Source organism: Carassius gibelio, chromosome A25 (genome assembly GCF_023724105.1).
Source record: "Carassius gibelio isolate Cgi1373 ecotype wild population from Czech Republic chromosome A25, carGib1.2-hapl.c, whole genome shotgun sequence".
NCBI classification, from domain to species: Eukaryota; Metazoa; Chordata; class Actinopteri; order Cypriniformes; family Cyprinidae; genus Carassius; species Carassius gibelio.
Genome location: NC_068395.1, coordinates 184,610 through 206,203, shown reverse-complemented (window position 1 = coordinate 206,203; position 21,594 = coordinate 184,610). Strand labels below are relative to the sequence as shown.

General features: G+C 39.0%; 1 protein-coding gene across 1 annotated transcript in view; it reads left to right on the top strand.

Moving 5' to 3' along the window:
- The first annotated feature begins 10 nt into the window (after positions 1–10).
- The window catches only part of LOC127947077 (A disintegrin and metalloproteinase with thrombospondin motifs 2), a 153,379-nt gene continuing 131,795 nt past the window's right edge, over positions 11–21,594 (top strand). Inside the window, exons 1-8 of the mRNA XM_052544004.1 lie at positions 11–52; positions 1,833–1,946; positions 2,368–2,513; positions 2,597–2,772; positions 9,761–9,894; positions 10,292–10,415; positions 10,674–10,754; positions 11,139–11,302. Of these exons, the coding sequence (XP_052399964.1) occupies positions 29–52; positions 1,833–1,946; positions 2,368–2,513; positions 2,597–2,772; positions 9,761–9,894; positions 10,292–10,415; positions 10,674–10,754; positions 11,139–11,302 (963 nt within the window). The 5' untranslated portion in view covers positions 11–28. The remainder of the gene's footprint in view (positions 53–1,832; positions 1,947–2,367; positions 2,514–2,596; positions 2,773–9,760; positions 9,895–10,291; positions 10,416–10,673; positions 10,755–11,138; positions 11,303–21,594) is intronic.

Sequence of the window (21,594 nt, the reverse complement as noted above, 5' to 3'; positions counted from 1 at the left end):
GGATGACCAGTGCCGCTTTGATTTCGGCATGGGCTACATGATGTGCACTGCGGTAAGTGAAAGAGAGACTTCGTTACTCCAGCCAACCTGACATGCCATCTCACTCCACATTCAACCACATCAACTAGTTAGGTTAATAGTTAGTAAACCTGGTAATGCAGCATACTGGGTTCAAGTTAGGATAATGAGATAATACTAAAAATATCATAATTTTTATGTAAATAAAGTTTAACTTTTTAAAAATTTCAAACAGAGAAAATACAGCAGCAGAATATGGGTGTCAGTCCTGTGTTTGAGTCCTTAATATGGTTATGTTTACACACAGTATCATTATTAACAGGAATCGACAACCACATTCTATAACCGAACTCACACTCATACATTTTCAGGACTCATGCTCTCAGAAAACTTGCTGGGCTAATGGAACAAGACTAGACAGCTAGCTGTCTATAAGATCATACACTGCGAGAGTGGCTCTGCACTTGTCTACCATGTGTTACAGGTTTTCATCAACTTACAGAGATGCAGATATGAGCTGTGTGTCATCTGAAGGTTTACATCCACTGGAGGTGCTCCCTTCAGTTTTTTGTTCTATGCATAACTCAAATGCTCACAGCTCGATTGGACACTGTCTTGTCAAAGGTACTGCCCCAGTGACAGCTTCTGTACCTATTTTTTCTAAAAGTGTAGGGAATACTGACTTGACTCCCATTGCACATTCATACAGACAGTATTCAAAACGCTACTGCAAGCCGCTGTGTGAACGGGACATTTCGAGAATCACACCTGCAAGTAAATGTGGTTGTCAATCCCAAAAACTGACAGTGTGAACGTAGCTTTAATAAAATTACGAATATTAAAGATTTTGCACTGTATTTCTAGGTGACTAATCAGATGTAATCAAATTATTACATTGCTAATGTAACTATTTATAGAGACAATCATACAGTATGTCTTTTGAAACAACACTGCCCAGATGCTCTTTGGATTATTCTTAAATCATTCTGGAGATAAAAATCATCAGATTTCAGTTCTTCTTGTTTATCTAAAATTGTTATGGTAACCATATAATAATAATAATAATAATAATAATAATAATAATATATATATATATATATATATATATATATATATATATATATATATATATATATATATATATATATATATATATATATATATATATATATATATAAAATTAAGTTGTGTAAGTCATAATTTATATTTGTATCCTTTTATTTATTTTCTTAAATATCTAAATTTTGTTTTGTTATGTTTTATTATTTTTTAATCATTTTTCTTTAAAATTTTAATCATTATTTGTCTGATTTACATATTAATTATTATTTTTAAACTATTAATGATTCACTTTTTAGTAATCAATTATTCTCGTAGATGCATTTCTCATGTACAGCATGTTCGTACTTTCAGTATTTTTAAGGATCGTATACCTGGAAACGAATTTCTAAAATGAAATAAGATTTTACCCATTGTTATCAATGGTTTCCTGTTATGAAAAGTAAAATAAAGATTTGTTTAAAAATGTGATACATTTTAAAATAATGCAAAATAGAAAAAAATATATATTTCTGGACTGCTGGACCCCACTTTCAGCATGTTCTATAATAAGAAATCATGTTGTTTAAGCAGGTGCAAGCAGGTAATTAATCTGTAAACAATAAAATCTCTGAAAACTATTTAAAAACACTTTTTTTTAAAAAAAAAACAAGACTTCTCCCAATTTTCCCATTTCTCTGCCAGTATACGGCCATGTAATCTGGGCTGGTCACATGGTCTGTGTATATGAATGCGAGCATGACTGTTTCTTTTAGTACAGCACCTACGATCCTTGCAAGCAGCTGTGGTGCAGCCACCCCGAGAACCCTTTCTTCTGCAAGACCAAGAAGGGCCCTCCTATCGATGGGACCAAGTGTGCAGCAGGAAAGGTTAGATCTTATACTCAGAACATGAGCATATACCCAGAACTATACTATAACTGAATACTAACTATAACTGATACTATTTTTCTTTTAAAACATTAGTCACATTTAAATCTAGACTCAAAACTCATCTGTTTAGCTGTGCATTTATTAAACGAGCACTGTGCGATGTCCGAACCGATTGCACTGTATTTTACGTATTCACTGTATTTTATGTAAAATAATTTTCTATTTTTAACTGTTTTAAATTAATTTAAAATAAGTCAATTTTTAAATAATTTCCTACGTTTTTTTATTATTCTTCTTCTTCATGATTATTTTACTTTCTTTTATGTTAAGCACTATGAATTGCCATTGTGTACGAAATGTGCTATATAAATAAACTTTCCTTGCTTTTTATTTTCTCCCTCTCTCTTTATTTCTCTAGCAATGTTTTAAGGGTCACTGTATCAAGCTTACGCCAGACATTCTCAGGCAGGACGGCCACTGGGGTCAGTGGACCAAGTTTGGTTCCTGTTCTCGTACCTGTGGTGGTGGAGTACAGTTCCGCACTCGTGAGTGTAACAACCCAAGGTGAGTGTCTTCAAATCGGTGAAAACGTTTTTTTCATCTTCTCACATTTCTCCTTTGACTTGAACAAATCTATTCTGTTGTAGTCCAGCCAACGGGGGACGCACTTGTTATGGAAACAACTATGAGTTCCAGCTCTGCAACATGGAAGAGTGTGCAAAGGCCCTAGCTGACTTTAGAGAGGAGCAGTGCGAGATGTGGAACCCTCACTTTGAGCATGAGGGCACCAAACACCATTGGCTGCCCTACGAGCATCCTGAACGTGAGAAATTACCTGATTTATTTAGTGTTATTTATTTCCACACCATTTTTGTTCAGTCTCATTTTATGCTGGTGAAAAAGACATTGGAACAGTCACATGGCTTTGTATTTTTCATTTTAATACTTCTTTGCTGCCCAAGCCTTTATGGGGCTCTAAGCTGAGTTTTAATTTGGGTGGCCCCTCATTGCCACCAATATGACGGATTATTGTCAATGCTTGATTTGTCTTGCATAGTAATTCATGGCAGCTTTCACTGGCCAAGGCCCGACCATGAGTAAAGATGGGTATCGTTAAGGTTTTAAAGGTTTTACTACTCTTACCAATACTGCTTAACGGTCCGGTACTTTAACGTTATTCTTATCGGTACTTTGTGTTGTGTGTGTGTGTGTGTGTGTTTTTTTTAAGAATTTGATTTGATTTATTTAATTATATCAAGAAAGCCTTACAGTTAACATAAAAACAAAAAGGCATCAGATACAATCGAGGATAAAAACACAATAAAGTCCAGGACTTATTTCCATTGTGGTCCTCAATAACAAGTTGAGAACAGAATTACTATTTCTTTATTTTTTTTATGTAAAATTAATAATACGCTTGTCTTGGACCAGAGGTGTTAGGAGGAGTTGGTTGGTTCATAGTAGCTGCAGCTTAAAAAAAAAAAAAAATCTCTCTCTCTCTCTCTCTCTCTCTCTCTCTCTCTCTCTCTCTCTCTCTATATATATATATATATATATATATATATATATATATATATATATATATATATATATATATATAATAAAAAGGTTGCAAAATGTGGCAATTGGCTATTTTGTAAACTAACTTGAGGTGCTGTGCATTTAAGTTAGCCAAATAAATGTTTACATTTACATACTGATTTTTCCTTATTTGGAATTTTAAAAGCAAGTAGACAATATGTTGATTTCATTCTCATTTTTCCCAAAAGAAATCAACTGAATTTCTACGTAAGGTTAGCAAACCAGGGAGATTTTACATTTGTTTTAAATGACGTGAAAAAAGTTGATTCAACGATTTTAGCATACATACCTGTGGTAGATCGGGCAACAACCAGAGATGAGCTAGCTAGGCAGGTGATACACATAATGCACTTTTGAAAGATGCTTTGACAGATTGGTTGTGTTTCAGCCCTTACATGCAAATATTGTTTTGCACTTATGACAACGAGGGTTGTCAGCATTAACTCTAGTGAAGTATAACCACACTTTGGAATGTTTTGCTCTCTCTGCCATCGTCACTCTTTGTATTAAGCGGGAGTTTTCCTTATGCGTGTACCACGCTCGTTCTTGTTGTGTGTGTGTGACTCACACAGAAAGCCTCCGCGGCGCGCATGCGAGTTCTTTCAGATCTCACAGACAAACGTCTTAATATGATCGCAAATTAGAAATGTTTGGTAAGATAAAATGTGCACGATAATATTAAGCAAATCTCTTCGCCATCGTCACTCTTTATTATTAAGCAGGAGTTTACGTACAGTTAATGCATGTGCGTGCGCTCGTTGTGGTGTGTGTGTGTGTGTGTGACTGACAGACAGCCTCTGCAGCGTGCATGAGAGTTCACGCAGATCTCACGGACAAACGTCTTAATATGATCGCACATTAGAAATGTTTGGCGAGATTAAATGTGCACGACAACAAGCAAAAATACATAGTACATTTTTTTTCCTCCAGTACCGAAAGCAGAACCGATACCGTCAGATCTTACTGATAGTACGGTCTTTCATAATTTAGCCCCGGGGCCAGTTTAATACCGGGTTTCAGTACCCATCACTAACCATGAGGCCGTTTGACAGACATGTCAAACAACCACTCACAGTTAGTTTTGCGGCATGGAAATGTCGCCACAATAACAGGCCGGTGTGTAAAACTCTCAAACATATTTTAAACATTATATGCCGAGAACTTTAAATATTTCACATACTTTTGAAAATCCAGCATTTAGTTGATCCTGATAAGAGCTTGTCATCACAGTTGTAAACACAGCACCTTTCTTGTTTCGGTAGACTGGTTTGAAGCCACAGAATTTTTGTTTAAAGATGAAACGTAAAAGGACGCTACACACACGTCTCGCAGAAATCCTGTGGCATTTAACCAATCTGATGATGACATCATCGCATGAACGCTCCTGAAGTGTTTCTAGTTTTTAGCTAATGGTCCGTGGGCATGACATCTGAGGCTGAGACTAATGCTTGATTATAAGTATTTCACAAAAAAAAATAAAAAATCAAGCTGTCATTTCATGTGTAAGGGTATGTAGTTTACAGTTGCTTGAAAGTGCAGATGATTGCTTTCATTCCGATAAGCTTGCTGCTCAACATTCAAATACGTATGCAATGCACTTCAAATACCCTCCACCTTGCCCAGCTCCACCTGTATAGATCTCCTATGGGGTCATTTAATCTACAGTATACTATGTTATATTTGTAATTTCATATAGGCTAAGTTATATGTGTTACGGAAAACCACAGGAAGCTGAGGAATAACAGAAAGACAGTTTATTGAGGCACAAGCAGAGGAGCAGGTAGTGCTGGGTAGAGTGATATGGAGTATGGCAGTGATGAAGTGATCCGTAGTACCAGGGTAGAGACGTCAAAGGAGGGAGGTGTACCTCACACACGCACGGAGATGGGTGGGAAATTCAGGAGATCGCTGGAGAGAGGTAAGAAGAGATAGAGTTAGTCCTTAGAGTTAGCATACAGGTAAGACCTTGTTGCAAACGAGACCGGACGCTGACTGATTGCGTGTGTGGTATTTGAAGTGCAAAGGTGATTGGATGATGATGAGGGTCAGGTGGAAGTGCTCAGTACTCAGTTGAGGGCCTGCGTTGTGAATGAGTGGAGGTGGAACCTGGCGTGTTTGTAACAGTACCCCCCTTCCCCACGTCCCGCTCCTGAGGGCCGAGGACCTCGACGACATGGTGGACGTCCTCCTCCTCTGGGAGCAGGCTGGTTAGGATGACTGGAGTGGAAGGTGTTTAGTAAGTTTGGATCCAGGATGTCATTGCGTGGGACCCATGAACATCCTCTGGACCATATCCTGCCCAGTCCACTAGGTATTCAAGTTGTCCACCACGCCGCCGGGAGTCCAGGATGTCTCTTACTTCATAGGCAGCACCGTCTTCTAGGAGGAGTGTGGGGGGGGGGGGGCTTCGGCTTCACCAGGTTCTGTGGAGGGAGAAACAGAGGGATGGTGAGGTTTCAGGAGAGACACATGGAAAGTGGGGTGAATCCGGTACTCAGGTGGTAATTGTAGTTTGTAAGTGACCAGATTGATCTGCTCAAGGATGGTGAATGGGCCAATGAATCTGGGACTTAGCTTGCGGCAGAGCAGGCACAGGCGGATGTAGAGGTGGACAGCCAGACCTTCTGACCGGGTTGGTATGTAGGAGCCTTGGATCGGCGAAGGTCGGCTGTCATTCTGCGCACACGTAGGGCCCGCTGGAGTTGGTGGTTGGCTGTGTCCCAGACCCTCTCGCTCTCCCAGAACCAGTAGTCGATGACGGGGACATCCGAGGGTTCACCTGACAAGGGGAAGTGGCACACACTGGAATGGAGTAGGTTGTCGCAGGGAGTTCTGTGCATACTCGGCCCACCCTAGGATCTGGTTCCAGGAGTTCTGGTGGCCGAGACAGAAGGTATGGAGGAAGCGTCCAATCTCCTGAACCTTCCTCTCTGTCTGCCCGTTCGATTGTGGATGGTATCCGGAGGACAGACTGATGGCCACACCTCGGAGTGAATGGAATGCCTTCCATAACCGGGAGATGAACTGAGGACCTCTGTCTTAGACAATGTCTTCTGGGATGCTGAAGTACCTGAAGACATGGTTAAATAATAACTCGGCTGTTTCCATGGTCGTGGGCAGATTGTTCAGGGGGAGAAGACGACATTACTTAGAAAATGACTCAGGTAATGGGGCTGATGATGACCTTTTTTGGGATAATGGTTTTGGGTTCCTCTAGATTTTCTCCGGGGGCGTGACACCGGGACAGGGCATCAGCCTTCACGTTCTTTGCCCCTGGGCGATACGAGATGGTAAAGTGGAAGCGGGTGTAGAATGGTGCCCAGCAGGCTTGTCTCGGATTTAACCTCTTGGCGACCCGAATATACTCTAGGTTCTTGTGGTCCCTGAGAACCAGAAAGGGGTGTTTGGCTCCCTCCAGCCAATGCCTCCATTCTTCCAGGGCCAACTTGATGGCCAACAGCTCATGGTTGCCAATGTCATAATTGAACTCCGCCAGGTTGAGCTTCCGGGAGAAGAAGGTGCATGGGTGGAGGCGACTGGGATTCCCCTGCTGCTGAGATAAGACCGCTCTCACTCCAGTAGAAGAGGGGTCGACTTCAACGACGAAGGGTCGGTCGGGTTCAGGATGGACCAGGAGTGGAGCGGTTGTAAATGCCTTCTTGAGGGAGTTGAAGGCCTCTGTGGTGGCTGGAGTTCAAGAGAGTGATTTTGGCTTATTTTGGAGGAGACTAGTGAGAGGGCTGGTGATGACACTGTAGTTCTGGATGAACCGTCTGTAGAAATTGGCCTTCCCCTCGTCCATCTGGATGCCACTGCTGTTGATGTTGTAACCAAGGAATTGCACTGAGGGCTGATGGAAGGAGCATTTCTCGGCCTTGAGGTAGAGCTTAAAGGCCCTCAGGCATTGCAGGACCTCCACAACATTGCGACGATGTTCCGCTAGGCACCTGGAGTAAATGAGGAAATCATCAATGTAGACGAGGACAAACTTATGGAGGAACTCCCAGAGCAACTCATGGATAAAATCCTGGAAGATGTAGGGAGCGTTAACAAGTCCATATGGCATCATGCAGTACTCATATTGGCCAGTATGGGTTATGAAGGCAGTTTTCCACACGTCCCCCTCTCGTATCTGGATGAGGTTATAGGCGCTGCGGAGGTCCAACTTGGTGAAGACAGTGGCACCACTGAGATGTTCCAGGGCAGCTGGGACGAGGGGAAGTGGATATCGGAATTTGACGGTTATGTTGTTAAGAGCCTGATAATCGATACAGGGTCGTAAGCCTCCATCCTTTTTTTTCTGATGAAGAAAAGCAACAGCTTGTCAGCATTTGCAGCGCCAGGTGGTAACAACGTTCAATGGTGTGGCTCTTTGCATAGGATCCCTAATGTCGTCACAACATAACTCACAGTGACTGATAGATAAGAAATGTCTTGATTAAATATGTACCCCTCTTAAAGGAACACTTTTTTTAAATGTTCCAACTCCCCTAGAGTAAAACAGTTGAGTTTTACCATTTTCGAATCCATTCAGTCGATCTCCAGGTCTGGTGGTAGCACTTTTAATTTATCTTCGCATAGATTAGATTAGATTAGATTAGACTAGATTCAACTTTATTGTCACTGCACAAGTAGGTACAAGGCAATGGAATGCAGTTAGCATCTAACCAGAAGTGCAATAAGCAGTAAGTACAGAATATACAAGGTCTATAATATGTACAATAACTATACAAATAAGTATTATGGACATAATTTACAGATTTTAAATACTATTAGCATGATATACAGATAGGTGTACTATGAACATACTGTGCAGATGGAATATGTAAAAGTGTACGTACACTATAGGCAGAACTATGAACATATGAACATAATTACACTATTGCAATGGACAGTATTTGTGTGGTGTGGGGGGTCTTGAGGGGTGTCAGAGGGCAGAGTTCAGCAAGGAGGCTGTTCCTGAATCTTGTGGTCCTTGTCCGGAGGCTCCTGAAGCACCTCCCGGAGGGCAGGAGGTTAAACAGTCTGTGGTCAGGGTTAGAGGAGTCCTTGAGAATGCTGCGAGCTCGACGTAGACAGCCTTTCCTCTGGATGTCCTCAAGAGCAGGAAGTGGTGTCCCTGTAATGTGTTGGGCAGTTTTCACCACCCTCTGCAGTGCCTTGCGGTCAGCCACTGAGCAGTTCCCATACCAGACTGTGATGCAACTGGTCAGGATGCTCTCAATTGCACATCGGTAGAAGTTCACCAGGATGGATGAAGACAGCTGATTCCTCTTCAGTGTCATGAGGAAGAAAAGGTGCTGGTGAGCCTTCTTGACCGGGCTGGAGGTGTTTGTGGCCCAGGACAGTTCCTCCAAGATGGTGGTTCCCAAGAACTTGAAGCTGGAGACACGTTCAACAACCATCCCGTTAATGTGCATGGGGTCATGCGTGCTTCCTTTCTTCTTCCTGAAGTCCACAATGAGCTCCTTAGTCTTATTGGTGTTAAGGAGCAGGTTATTGTCAGCGCACCATGTGGCCAGGTGCTGTACCTCTTCCCTGTAGGCATACTCATCGTTGTCTGTGATGAGGCCAATCACCGTGGTGTCATCTGCAAACTTAATGATGGAGTTGGATCCATGCACAGGCTTGCAGTCGTGGGTCTAAAGGGAGTAGAGGAATGGTCTCAGCACACAGCCCTGTGGTACGCCAGTGTGATGGTGGTGGAGTGGGTGTGGCCTGACTGAACATGCTGAGGCCTGTTGGTCAGAAAGTCCATAATCCAGTTGCAGAGGGAGGTGTTAATGTCCAGGTCTCCAAGTTTTGTGGTCAGCTTGGAGGGAATGATGGTGTTAAATGCTGAACTGAAGTCAACAAATAACATCCTAACATATGTGTTGTTATGGTCCAGGTGTGTGAGTGCAGAGTGCAGCACTGTGCATACTGCATCCTCTGCATAGAAGAGTTTCTGCATAGAGAGCATATAAGAGCTTCTCTCTTTTTCCTATTTGAAACTTGACTCTTCTGTAGCTACATCATGTACTAAGACCGACGGAAAATGAAAAGCTTCAATTTTCTAGGCTGTTTTGGCTAGGAAATATACTCACTTTCTGCCGTAATTGTTTAAAAAAATACAATAAAATCAATACATCAATTCCATGAATTCAAAAGCATGCACAAATGTATGTCTGTGCTAGAACTACAAATATGAATTGCATAAATTTGTCTGTGGTCTGTTTTTTTTTGGACAGCTGAAGAAAGATGTCAACTGTACTGCCAGTCTAAAGAGACAGGAGACGTGATATCCATGAAAAGAATGGTGCATGATGGCACACGTTGTTCCTACAAAGACCCTTACAGCGTGTGTGTGCGTGGGGAATGTGAGGTAAAGGTTATTCAAACACACCCACACAAACCATCCTTCACTGAAGTTCATCTTCAAATACCATATAATGAATAATATCAGGCCTAATCAGATATCTGAGGCCTTTCCGCTCCTCACTGCCAGGTAAATTGTTGATTTGCTAGAATAGGATGCTGTCTTCACTGTTCTGTGTTTAGTTCTGTTATCGGTGGAATGCATGACTGCTGAGTCCTTTGAGCAAGGCAGATTGATGAAGAACATGCTTAGATATCAATGTTTTACTAGTGGAATTAAAAGATGAAGTGCATGTGTGAATATATATGAATATAATTTCTGTTAATCGGGTCAGTTTATCTAAAGTCAGCACTTCTATGTCTCTATATATTCTTGGATCTTATAAATCCTGCTCTCTGCACAGAAAGTGGGCTGTGACAATGTTATAGCCTCGGAGCTAGAGGACGATAAGTGTGGCGTGTGTGGAGGAGACAATGCCACGTGCAAGATTGTCAAAGGAAATTTCACCCGCAGCACGAGGAAACCAGGTGAGCTCCATGAACAGGTCTCCATGAACAGGTTTTCAACCCAGATTCATTTAAAAATTTTAGTCACATAATTTCAAATCTCAACGTTCCTTTGGCTCAGTCGTAGAGCATTGTGTTAGCAGTGTAAAAGGTTGTGGTTTCAAGTGCCAGGGAATACATGTTAGGTTAAAAAAAATGTATATCCAAAATGCACTGTAAGTGACTTTGGATAAAATGTCTGCTAAATGTATTTTTATTTTTTGTGAATTGTCTTCTTAGGTTTTCTGAAGATCCTGGAGATTCCTAGAGGAGCACGCCACATACAGATCCATGAATTCAAAGGAACTCCACATGTTATAGGTATAAATCCCATATACTGTAGTAGTTAGAAACTCCTTTGTTATTGATGGAGAGATTAGGACTTCTCCTGGTACTGAGAACATTAGGAGCTCCAGCTCAGTGACCATGAAGCACCTTAGCTACTTAGAAGTATCTAAGATCCTTGTTTTTGTCTCACTGGGTACATGAATTGGACTTCATAGAGTTAGGAGTGTTCCTGTAGCTAAAGTGGTAGAGCATTGCGTTAACAAGCGCAAGGTCGTGGGTTCTATTTTCAGGGAACACATGATAGGTAAAAAGGATTACCCAGAATGCACTGTAAGTCGCTTTGGATCAAAGTGTCTGCTAAATGCATAAATTTATTTTTTATTTAATTTTTACTAATGTTAAATTGTCCTCTGCTAGTGGTGAAGAACCAGGCCACAGATCATATCTTTCTGAATGACGAGGGTGATTTTCCTGAGTCACGTACAGTAATTGAAAAAGGTGTGGCGTGGGAGTACACTAACAATGATGACATGGAGACGGTCCAGACCAACGGACCACTCAAATATGGAGTCCTCATTATGGTGAGAATGAGCATTATATCAGCCAAAGATAAAGAACTAAACCTAAACAGCTTTCAGGGTAAATAAGGGCAGTACGTGTATGTCTAGTAGTGGTTAGGTATGGTTCACCAAGAATTGAAAATTCAGTGATTACTTACTCAACCTGGGGTTGTTCCAATGGTGTTTGCCCTTCTTTTTCAGACCATGTATGAAGAAATGTTTAAAAACGCCCTACTCGCACTCAGCCATAATCTGGCAGTAAATATTGACAAGTATCGGGGTTTAAAATCAAATGCAAAAGTATCACAAAATGGTCCCATGCAACACCTATCATACATTTGAGTGTTCTGAGGGTAAACTGAGGGTGTTCTGAGGGTTTGGTGAAAAAAAAGCTAAATTTAATGTAGTATTTAAAGTGTACATCGGATCCAAAATTCACTTTTGCATGGTGTTTGCACAATGACAATTACACAAGCACCCTGCCATGATAAAAATGAATTAATTCCTTTTTCTTTAATCCCCAAAAACCAAAACAGTCATCATGACATCATACTGCTCAGGCCCCGCCCATAACTGTTGACAGACTGTCCCGTATTAGCTTATTTCCACCCACAGCAAGTTCTAAGCTGTCTGCAATAAGAGTATTCATTTTCTCCAGACATCAGAGCTACTGATGAAACAGTAGAATAGTTTTGTTTTTGATGGTAACATGCCACCGAATCCTCAAAAAAACAGAAAAGGGGTGAGCTGAGCAGTACCTCATTGTCATTTATAGAGACATGTATCGAAACATGTCAAATGAAGTTTTTTTATTTCCTTTTTTTCTTGATACGTTTTATGCTGGGTGCTATCCACTACTATTTTATGGAGAAGCACATGCCATGTATTATTTTTTTTTTATCCTTTTGTGGCCCAAAAAAAAGAAGAAGAGGAAGAAGAAGGGATGCAGCATTAAAATAACGCCAGGTTGATTAAACAATGGCTTCATTTTCATCTTTGGGTAAACTATTAAAAATTAAGGTTAAATCACAAGATACCAATAAGGACAATTAACAGAATGTATTTTTAAAGAGTAACATGCTCAGCCAATATAAAACATCTTCTCCAGGTCCAGTCTCAGAGCATTTCTAAAGTCACGCTTTCATACAAATACATCCTGCCAGAAGATCCGCTCTCTTCAATGGAGAACTCCCTGCCTCAGGACGACACAGTTTACTTCGAGTGGGCTCTCAGAAAGTGGTCGCATTGCTCCAAGCCATGTGGCGGAGGTACACATCAGTATATAAGAACTGGCTATTCCTCCTCACTAAATAAAATAATTAATTTATTCAAAATAAATATTAATTATCCCAAACTTTTAAAAGGTAATATATGCTTATGTGTAATTCATAATAAAAAGTATTGTATTATTATTATTATTATTATTATTATTATTATTATTATTATTATTATTATTATTATTATTATTATTATTATTCCTTAAACTTCATTTTCTACATTCTGTATTCTGTTGAGAAAAATGGCTAAAAGAATTTAATCCTTAGTTCAACTCTGAATGTGCACAACCATGACAGACATGAGTTTTGAGTGAAACTTGGATCAGTGGTAGGAGACAACAGCTTGTATTGTGGCATTTTGTCTGTTTGTTTGGCTTGTAGGAAAACAGTACACACGTTTTGGGTGCCGAAGGAAGTCGGATGGCAAAATGGTACACCGTACACTCTGTGCTAACATACCCAAACCTCGCGCCATCAGTCGAGCTTGCAACCAGAAGGAGTGCTCAGAACCAATGTAAGCAAATGTGGTTCGCCATGTGGTAGTCTGCAAACCACTATCATACAATTGTACCATTAATGTCTAAATGAGTGATTGATGATGGTGAAAAGGTATGAGGGGTAAGTGAACAAATGTGTTTAAATGTGTCTAATGTATTTCAGCTGGGTGACAGGAGAATGGGAGGAGTGCAGTAAATCATGTGGAAAAACTGGTTCTCAGACCCGACCCGTGCACTGTGTGAGACCTGAACTGGACGGTTCATACAAAGCCGTCAATGCTAAGCACTGCAATGACGACCGGCCTGAAGGGCGACGACCCTGTAATCGTCACCTATGCCCTGCACATTGGAGAACTGGACCTTGGTCTCAAGTGAGTTTGAGTGAGATTAAAGTTTAAGAGTTGGACATTTCATTTTTCATGCCCATTTTGACATTTAGATTACCTTTATCTAACACACACATAAAGTTAATCTTTAAAAACATTTTGATTAATGTGTCCCATTTGATAACACTATTAAATCACAAACCAGATATCCATTTTTCATAATGTATATTATGGTATTATAAAGATATGCCAAAATTCAAAATCAATAATTGATTTTAGTGTTTACTGCTTTTTTATATATATTAGATTTAAAAAAGTATTAATATTATAATGGTAATATTGTTTATTTATTAATTATTGGGCATGACATTAAAATTATCATCAAACATCTTATTGGACCGAATATCAAGGATATTCTAAAAGAGAGAACCTTGTATCAGCATCTGTATCAGTTGCTGTATTTTGCTTGTAGTATAGGTTTATCAATGTTATCTTGTTATTGCGTCCCATTCTGCTAATGTATATGTTTCTATGTTCTTCGTGTGTGTGCAGTGCTCAGTGACCTGTGGTAATGGGACTCAGGAGCGGCAAGTCCTGTGCAGCACCCCTGATAATGCCATCGGCATCTGCATGGACACCAAGCCTGAGAGCATCAGATCATGTCCACTTGCTCCGTGTCCAAGTAAGTGTCCGAATTCACTTAAGTCCCTTTCAAAACCCAAATAACATAATGATATAAATAATGTTCTTAAATCCTCTCTTAACTCCCAGATGACAGAGGGAACTTCCTCATCCAGTGGCTCTCCAGAGCAAACCCCGAGTTCCCAGCTCCGAAGATCTCCTCAAGTAAACGTCCCATCTCCAGTCATCAGCCTGCTGTGTTTTGCATGGCCGCTCATTCCTGGACCCTGCCTCTCTCTCTTATGCTATGGCTCTGTTACACTCTGTCCTGACCGCTTCTCTGTCCCTCTCAGAGTCTTCACTTTTCCTTCATCCGAGGGAATTCTTCAGGCTTTTTCTTTCCTCCGCCCTTGTTCGCTCTGTATGTGGTTTTATACAGGGCTGAAGGCTAAACACGGCCATAAATTGCATTGAAAGAGGGCAGTAAGTGCCTGTGCAGAAGGAGCCTTGTTTGGAAAAGCTGTGGTGGTTGTGCTACGTCAGGCAATATGAATATGACTGTTGTAACGACTTCCAGGGTGAATCATTCAACAAACCCCTCTGTATGAGGGAGTTGGTCCTCTACTGTCGGCAACTGCATTTCAGTCAGTTTGTCAATTAAATACATATAAAAGATGAGCATAAAAAATCTATCACTAAAATGACAATGTGGGCCATAATTTGAATGTTTTGACTGTTAAATGTCATTTATGTTCGAACACATTCTCTTGAAAAATGGTTTAAGAACTCCGAAGGAATTATGAAAAAGCAACTTTTACAGAGCATTTTATTTTTTACCCTTTTTTTCTATACATTGACATAAAAAGACTAGAATGGTAAGGTGGTGCACGCTTTAACACTATGAACATTTATTTTATAAATCAGTTGCGTGTCGATGTTTGACGTCCTTTTGAAGGATACAAAATACCTCATGCTTCTGCTCACATCAGACTTTTTTGCCTTATTTTAGGTTGAAGTGGTGCAGGTTTACGTTTGCATGCCCACCAAATTTCGAAAAAGAGGCAGCTAAAGAAAAGAAGAACAACGAATATGGATGTTTACAGCTAAGCAAGTGTAGACAGTTGCCGCTCCTCAGATCTTCGGTTATATCATGGTCTCTCACTGCTGTATGATTGTAAATCTGTGGAAAGATGAAGCTACAGGCTACTGCAGACAATGTCAAAAGGCCTTTTTTTAGAAACTCTACAGCAATCATGTGTATATATTAAATGGCGTTGAACATACTTAGTAACGTTAATGACTGTTATCTCTTACACCAGTAACAAAAGTAATATATTGTATTTATCTATGGAAAGTAATGATACATATAAAGTATATATCATGTTTAAAACAATATTTAAGGTTATAATGATATTTTAAAGGACTATAAAGTATATGACTGTGTGTGTCTGTGCACGCGCGCGTGTGTCTGTGTGTGTGTGTGTGTGTGTGTGGTCGTGAGGTCCTGCTGTTTTTTAATGGGAATGGCTGTTCATCTGAGTAACTGAAATCAATGTGACAGGGTCCAGACTGATAACCCTCTTTTACTTACCACACAACACTAGCTTTACAAATAAAAGCACCTAACATTTGTAAAGAATGTTCTTCCAGCCCATTCTGGAATTACATATTCAAAGCACCTTGCATCTGAACTTATTAGTAATTAAAACTAGTTTAAACTGATATCAAATGGAGTGATGAAGGCAGTGTTTGGCCTGTAGTCAGATCTCCGCTGAATGCTGGGCCCTGTACGTCTTATTTGGCACAGCTCTTTCATTCCAGAGCGTAGCATTTCCTTACATTACGTGCAGTTACTTTACGTGACTGGTTACATGTAATACAGGATGTGCCATTTCCATTTTTATAACTATACTCCTCAAAATTGTCTGTTTTTCAATGGATTTGATGGTGTTGAAACATTTTACCAAAGTGTTACTAAACTGTGAATGATGTGACATTTCAAATCAGTTTACATTGTACTGAGAAAAGTTGTATGTGTTGTCTTGTACATGCTCTATATTTGACAGGAAGTCTCTGTGTAACTAATGTGGTTTCTTGTCGGCTGTGTTTATGGGAATAAAGGGTCAAGTAATACATTGAATACTTAAATCCTTTGAATTTGTGCTCTATCATTTTAGGTTGCTGGTTTGCTCAGACTAACTGCATTTCACATTTCCCTCTTTTCCTAGTGTTCTGCTTTGTTCACTTTAATATTTTTTTATTGTTTTCTTGTTATTTTATTATTACATTTTATTATGTCATGTACACACTACCTCACACACAAAAATACATTAAAAAAAGTTAAACTTATTTTGCAATTTAAAATGTTCTTCTTTTTTAATGTAGTTTAAAATATAAGTTATAAACAACAGTGTGTGTGTGGGTGTGGGTGTGTGTGTATATGTATATATATATATATATATATATATATATATATATATATATATATATATATACACACACACACACACACACACACACACACACACACACATATATATATATATATATATATATATACACACACACACACACACATATATATATATATATATATATATATATACACACACACACACACACACACATATATATATATATATATATATATATTATTATTATTATTTATTTTTTTTATTTTTTTTATCCTATTATTTCGTTGAACTCGATAACTATCTGCCAGGGTGCATGCATGATTCTTTCTTTATACATATTTTTTTTTTACATTATTAATATTTTACATTTGTTATCTTATTTTTTTCTAATTTCATTCGTATGATTTCCCCATTATTGTACTGACATCATTAACTCCACACTATGCATCCTGTTGATTTATCTTTCAGGATCCCGCTGTAAAGGAGACAGGTCTGTGTTCTGTCGGATGGAGGTTCTCAGTAAGTACTGCTCCAATCCGGGCTACTGGCAGATGTGCTGCAAGTCCTGCAAAGAGGGCAACTACACCTCTGAATTCAACCTGACGAGACCCAGGATGTACACTCCCATAACTCCCACTGCAACAGCTCCTGTTCTCACAACACTGCTATACAGGACCTCACAGAAGCCTGGAACCACCATCACACCATCATTCAGCAGATGGAGAAACATCACCACTGAGCCCACATCTTGGGGCTACACAACCACCGTGAACCCAATAACCCTAAAACCAGGAACCACAGTCCCTTTTACCATTGGTTCTGTCACTGTGCACACTAAACATCCCAGCATACTTGACTACGAAGAGGAAACCAGCACACCCTTCTACGAGGACGAAGCCTGGAGCGATATCTCAACCGAACACTTCTCAGAATCCGAATCATCAGAGTTTGCAGAGCCTTGGCCAACCACTCCACAATATACAAGCACACTTGAGAATAAAAACATCGGGACAACGTTTCTGACAAGGCTACAGCTTAATGTCACTGCAACAAGCCCTCCTGCCATAATCAATCTCCATCGGTCAGAAGACAAGAAGGAGAATAACTCCATCGACGTGTCCTACAGGATTGCCAGTCCAAACGAAGTCATGCTCAACCACTTTGTCCCCAGAAAGCGAGCGCCGTTCCGTGAGAAAACAAATAATAAAAGAATTCAAGAACTCCTTGCAGAGAAAAGACAAGACTTCCTGCTTCAAAGACTGAAACGTAAACCAGGAGACTGATGCATTTCCTTTTCTTTATCCCTGTGGTATTTTGTAAGTATATTTTTCAGTGGTCTTACGGCCTCAACACTCTTTCTTGGCACTTGCAATCATTCAAGAGGAAATAACCTCAGTTCTCAATCTTTCATGTAGTAGCTCTTCAATGCAACTAACCAGAATGAAAAATTACCCTAGTCGAGGCTTTTTTTTTTTTTTTTTTTTTTGAGGATGACATCTTTCCAGGGGTTTACCACATTTGGCTACTTTATTGGGGTGAATACAGGGGCGCATTAAGCTTCTGTTGTGAAGATCTGACAGTTTAACCTTAAGCCAGGCACATACTGTATGATTTTTCCAGTCCTCTACAATTTTTGTACATGATCCCAATGAGATCTTAGGTATGTCACAATGTCACAGCACATTGTGTGATGTCAGCAGTCAGACTGTATGATACACATCCAGGATTTTGATTCCAGTGTTGCTGCTGACAGCATACGAGTGATCACTCGAGATGGTCTGGTTTGTTGGTTTTAGTTTAGTTTTGGTCATCTGGTGAGGCTGGCAGATCAGCTAAACCAGCTGAATATCATATTGACCAGACTGAGAGACCAGCTTAAATTAAATGTAAAAAAAAAAAAAAAATTAATGATTTTTTTTTTTAGCAGGTCTAATGTTTTTTTCTTTTTTTTCAACAATAGAATGATTTTTCAACATCTGGTTTATCTTGTCCAAACTTTTCAAGTAAACTTGGTTTAAATCTTTATTACATTAGCGTATAAATATATCAAGGTAACTGCCCAAGAAGTTGTGGTCACATTAGCCAAATTTCAGCTAATATAGTGTAGCGCTGTGTGAAGCATAGGTCACACAAAAGTCACTTTCAAACCAAGTAGCTTTCTGTTGATCAGTGTGGTGAATCCAGCTAGAGAAATCCCCATTTGGGAAATCTTTCACCACTACATGGAATTCCGGATTGCCTTGATTGGATTTCTGTTGAAATGACTGGATTTCACCCGTGAAAATTTGCAACAACAATGGTATTTGACTGCATCTTAAATGTGACTGCACCTCAACTCTAGATATTACAAAACTTATGTTGAAAAATAATGTGTTCAGAAATATTCTCCTAAATGAACAAATGTAAATCAGCTAGATGCAGCATAATGTAATGGAAAATAGTTCTCGCTTAAGCAATATGCTGAATAAACAGCAAGATGCATCGCACCAGGCAAATATGTCGCAGTGTTTACATGGGGAAAAAACTACACGGACGCTAGTGTGAACAACCCATTAGGATGACTGCTGTAGGATTGCTGACATTTTGGAACTAAATATTAATTCTGTAACCACATGACTATTTCTAGCTAAAAAGCAGTCTTCTTTCTTAATAAATGTGCAGATCTGAATCCCTTCGTAAATGTTGTAAATATGAACTAGAATTTATTTTTGTATTTATTGAAGTACATGTCCTTTCTTCCACAGCCGTTGTTTTTTTTTTTTTTTAGAACACTTTGTGCATGCGGCATGAGCATGCGCGTAATTTGCAGGGGGGTTACGGGGGTCATGACCCCCCCAAAAATCAGATCCAACTAATATAACCCCCTTAATATCATAACATCATTCAGATTAAAATAATTTGAAATATTCAGAATGAATACTTTTGTTCGTTTTCTTTAGTAATTTCATTTGCCAGCAAGAAAGATAGTATCATATTTTAAATAATCTGTAGTGTAAATTAGCATTTTACCTTTTACACAAGAAAATTATTCATATGCCGCGAGTGTAACCCCCCCAATGGTAGACCCAAAGTTACGCCCTTGGGCATGAGTGACAATCCTAACACATATCCAAGAGCCAATACTATGATAACTCCTCCGCATTCAGAGCACTGTACTGAGAAATCAGTGTATTTTAAAAATGCAGTGGACATATGCGTTCTTCATTTATGGCTTTTTACATTCTAGATTCAAAGGGTACAAGTGGATGTCTACATTCTTGATTCATCACATTCTTGACTTAATAAAGCTGCAGATGAACTACCAGTGTTGGTCTTATTCCAGCTTTGGTTAAAAAAAAAAGAGAAGTGATTTGAAGTAGAAACCAACTAAAGGCCACAAGATGGCAGTGCTTCTCTCTATCAGTTTTTTTCTGGTTCTGCAACGTTTAAAAAGTACTAAAGTTTTTTTCTTTAGTATGATGCAAGTCGTCTTGATTTTAATCCCTCCAAGTTTCAACTTCCTGAAATGATTTGTCTCAGTGTACTAAATGTTTAAACTGCCATTATGATGGTCACATACAGATTATTTTATAAGTAAAACAACAGTTTAACTGGCAATTTAGTGGCATTTTCTTTTAACTATTTTGTTTTCCTTCTATTGGGTAGTGAAGGTCTCAAAGTTACTGTTTTCCAAATTAAGCAATTTTGTTTCTGTAGGCAAATGAAATGATGAAGGTCTGCCTTTTTGTTTTTTGTTTTTTTGTTTTTTGTTTGTTTTTGCTGCAAATTCAACATGACTATCAAAGTTTCAGTGCTGCTGACTACAATAGACTTTAGATTTATTATAATAGGCACATGCTTTTGTAATTAATTATGTACATTTTGTATTTAAACTAAGAATATCACAATGATAATGTCCTTTACCAGAGCTGACACTCCCCCGTTCTTGCAAGATAAGAAAAAATACACGTGAGCTATTAAAATGGCCTTTTAACAGTTCTACAACCAAATTAATTTTAAGGATACAATAATAGCAGCTTCCTTCTGAGTATGCATGCATGATTCATAACCAATTGTAAATATGACCAAAAAAATTATTAAATATTATTATACAGCACACTATTTTCATGTTTTAAATTGTAGATTGTTAATTAAGTACATCATTTTGTATGGATCCTCCTGCATATAGAACATCAACAGGAATGTTCCGACAGGCTTCCAACTCCCATACAGTATATGCAAAACATTTAAAACAAACAAATCCATACATGTCATTCAATTAATATTTCATGACCATATTTCTTACCAGAGAAAGCAGCACTGAAACTTTAATGGTCTCTCCATTGCGTGTCCTGCTCTGCTGAAGTTGATTCTGTCTTAAAAATTCCTGAATAATTGAACAATTATCTCCCTTCAACTAACTCACACTTCTGCACTTCTGGTTTTATATGTTTTATATAACCGCATTGTGTATGAGTTCCTTAAAATCAACCCTTAAAACATCTGGCAATGGTGTTTTTTAGGACAAACTGCTATCTGTGTGCATATGAAGTAACATTCTGTTGTGTACTTTTTCTTTTTGTGTATCATGTTAGCTTTGAAATGCTGTGACCAAATCACATCTCTTAAGATGTGTTAGAACAAGCTGTCTGCAACACAAATAATTAGATATTGGATATTTGCATGTTAAAATTAGATTTTTAAATCAACTGTGCCAACCTCAAAATTCTCACAAAATGACTTTTAAATTGTACAAATTGTCAACTTATTGGGGCAAATGTTCTATGATTGCATGAAGAAGGTAAATCCATTGTGAAGGTAATTGATTTCATGTAATTTCTTCAATAACAGGAATGGATTTACTTCACCCTCATGAGTTGGTGTAGATGAGTTATTTTCATCAGCAGAACAGATTTGAATAAATTTAGCATTACACATGGTTGCCAACTTTCAAGCATCTGGCGTGACACTCACGCTTGGACTTCAGTGTGAGATTGATGCTGAAAGTGTGAGTGTCATGCCAGATGCGTGAGAGTTGGCAACCCTGCATAACTTTACTTGCTTAACAACTGATCCTGTGCAGTGAATAGGTACCAACAGAATGAGTCCAAACTGCTGATAAAAATTTCACAATAATCCTCCATGGTCTGCAAGCAGGTACATTTTCAGGAAATTCTAATTTTGGGGGTAAAGTGTTCT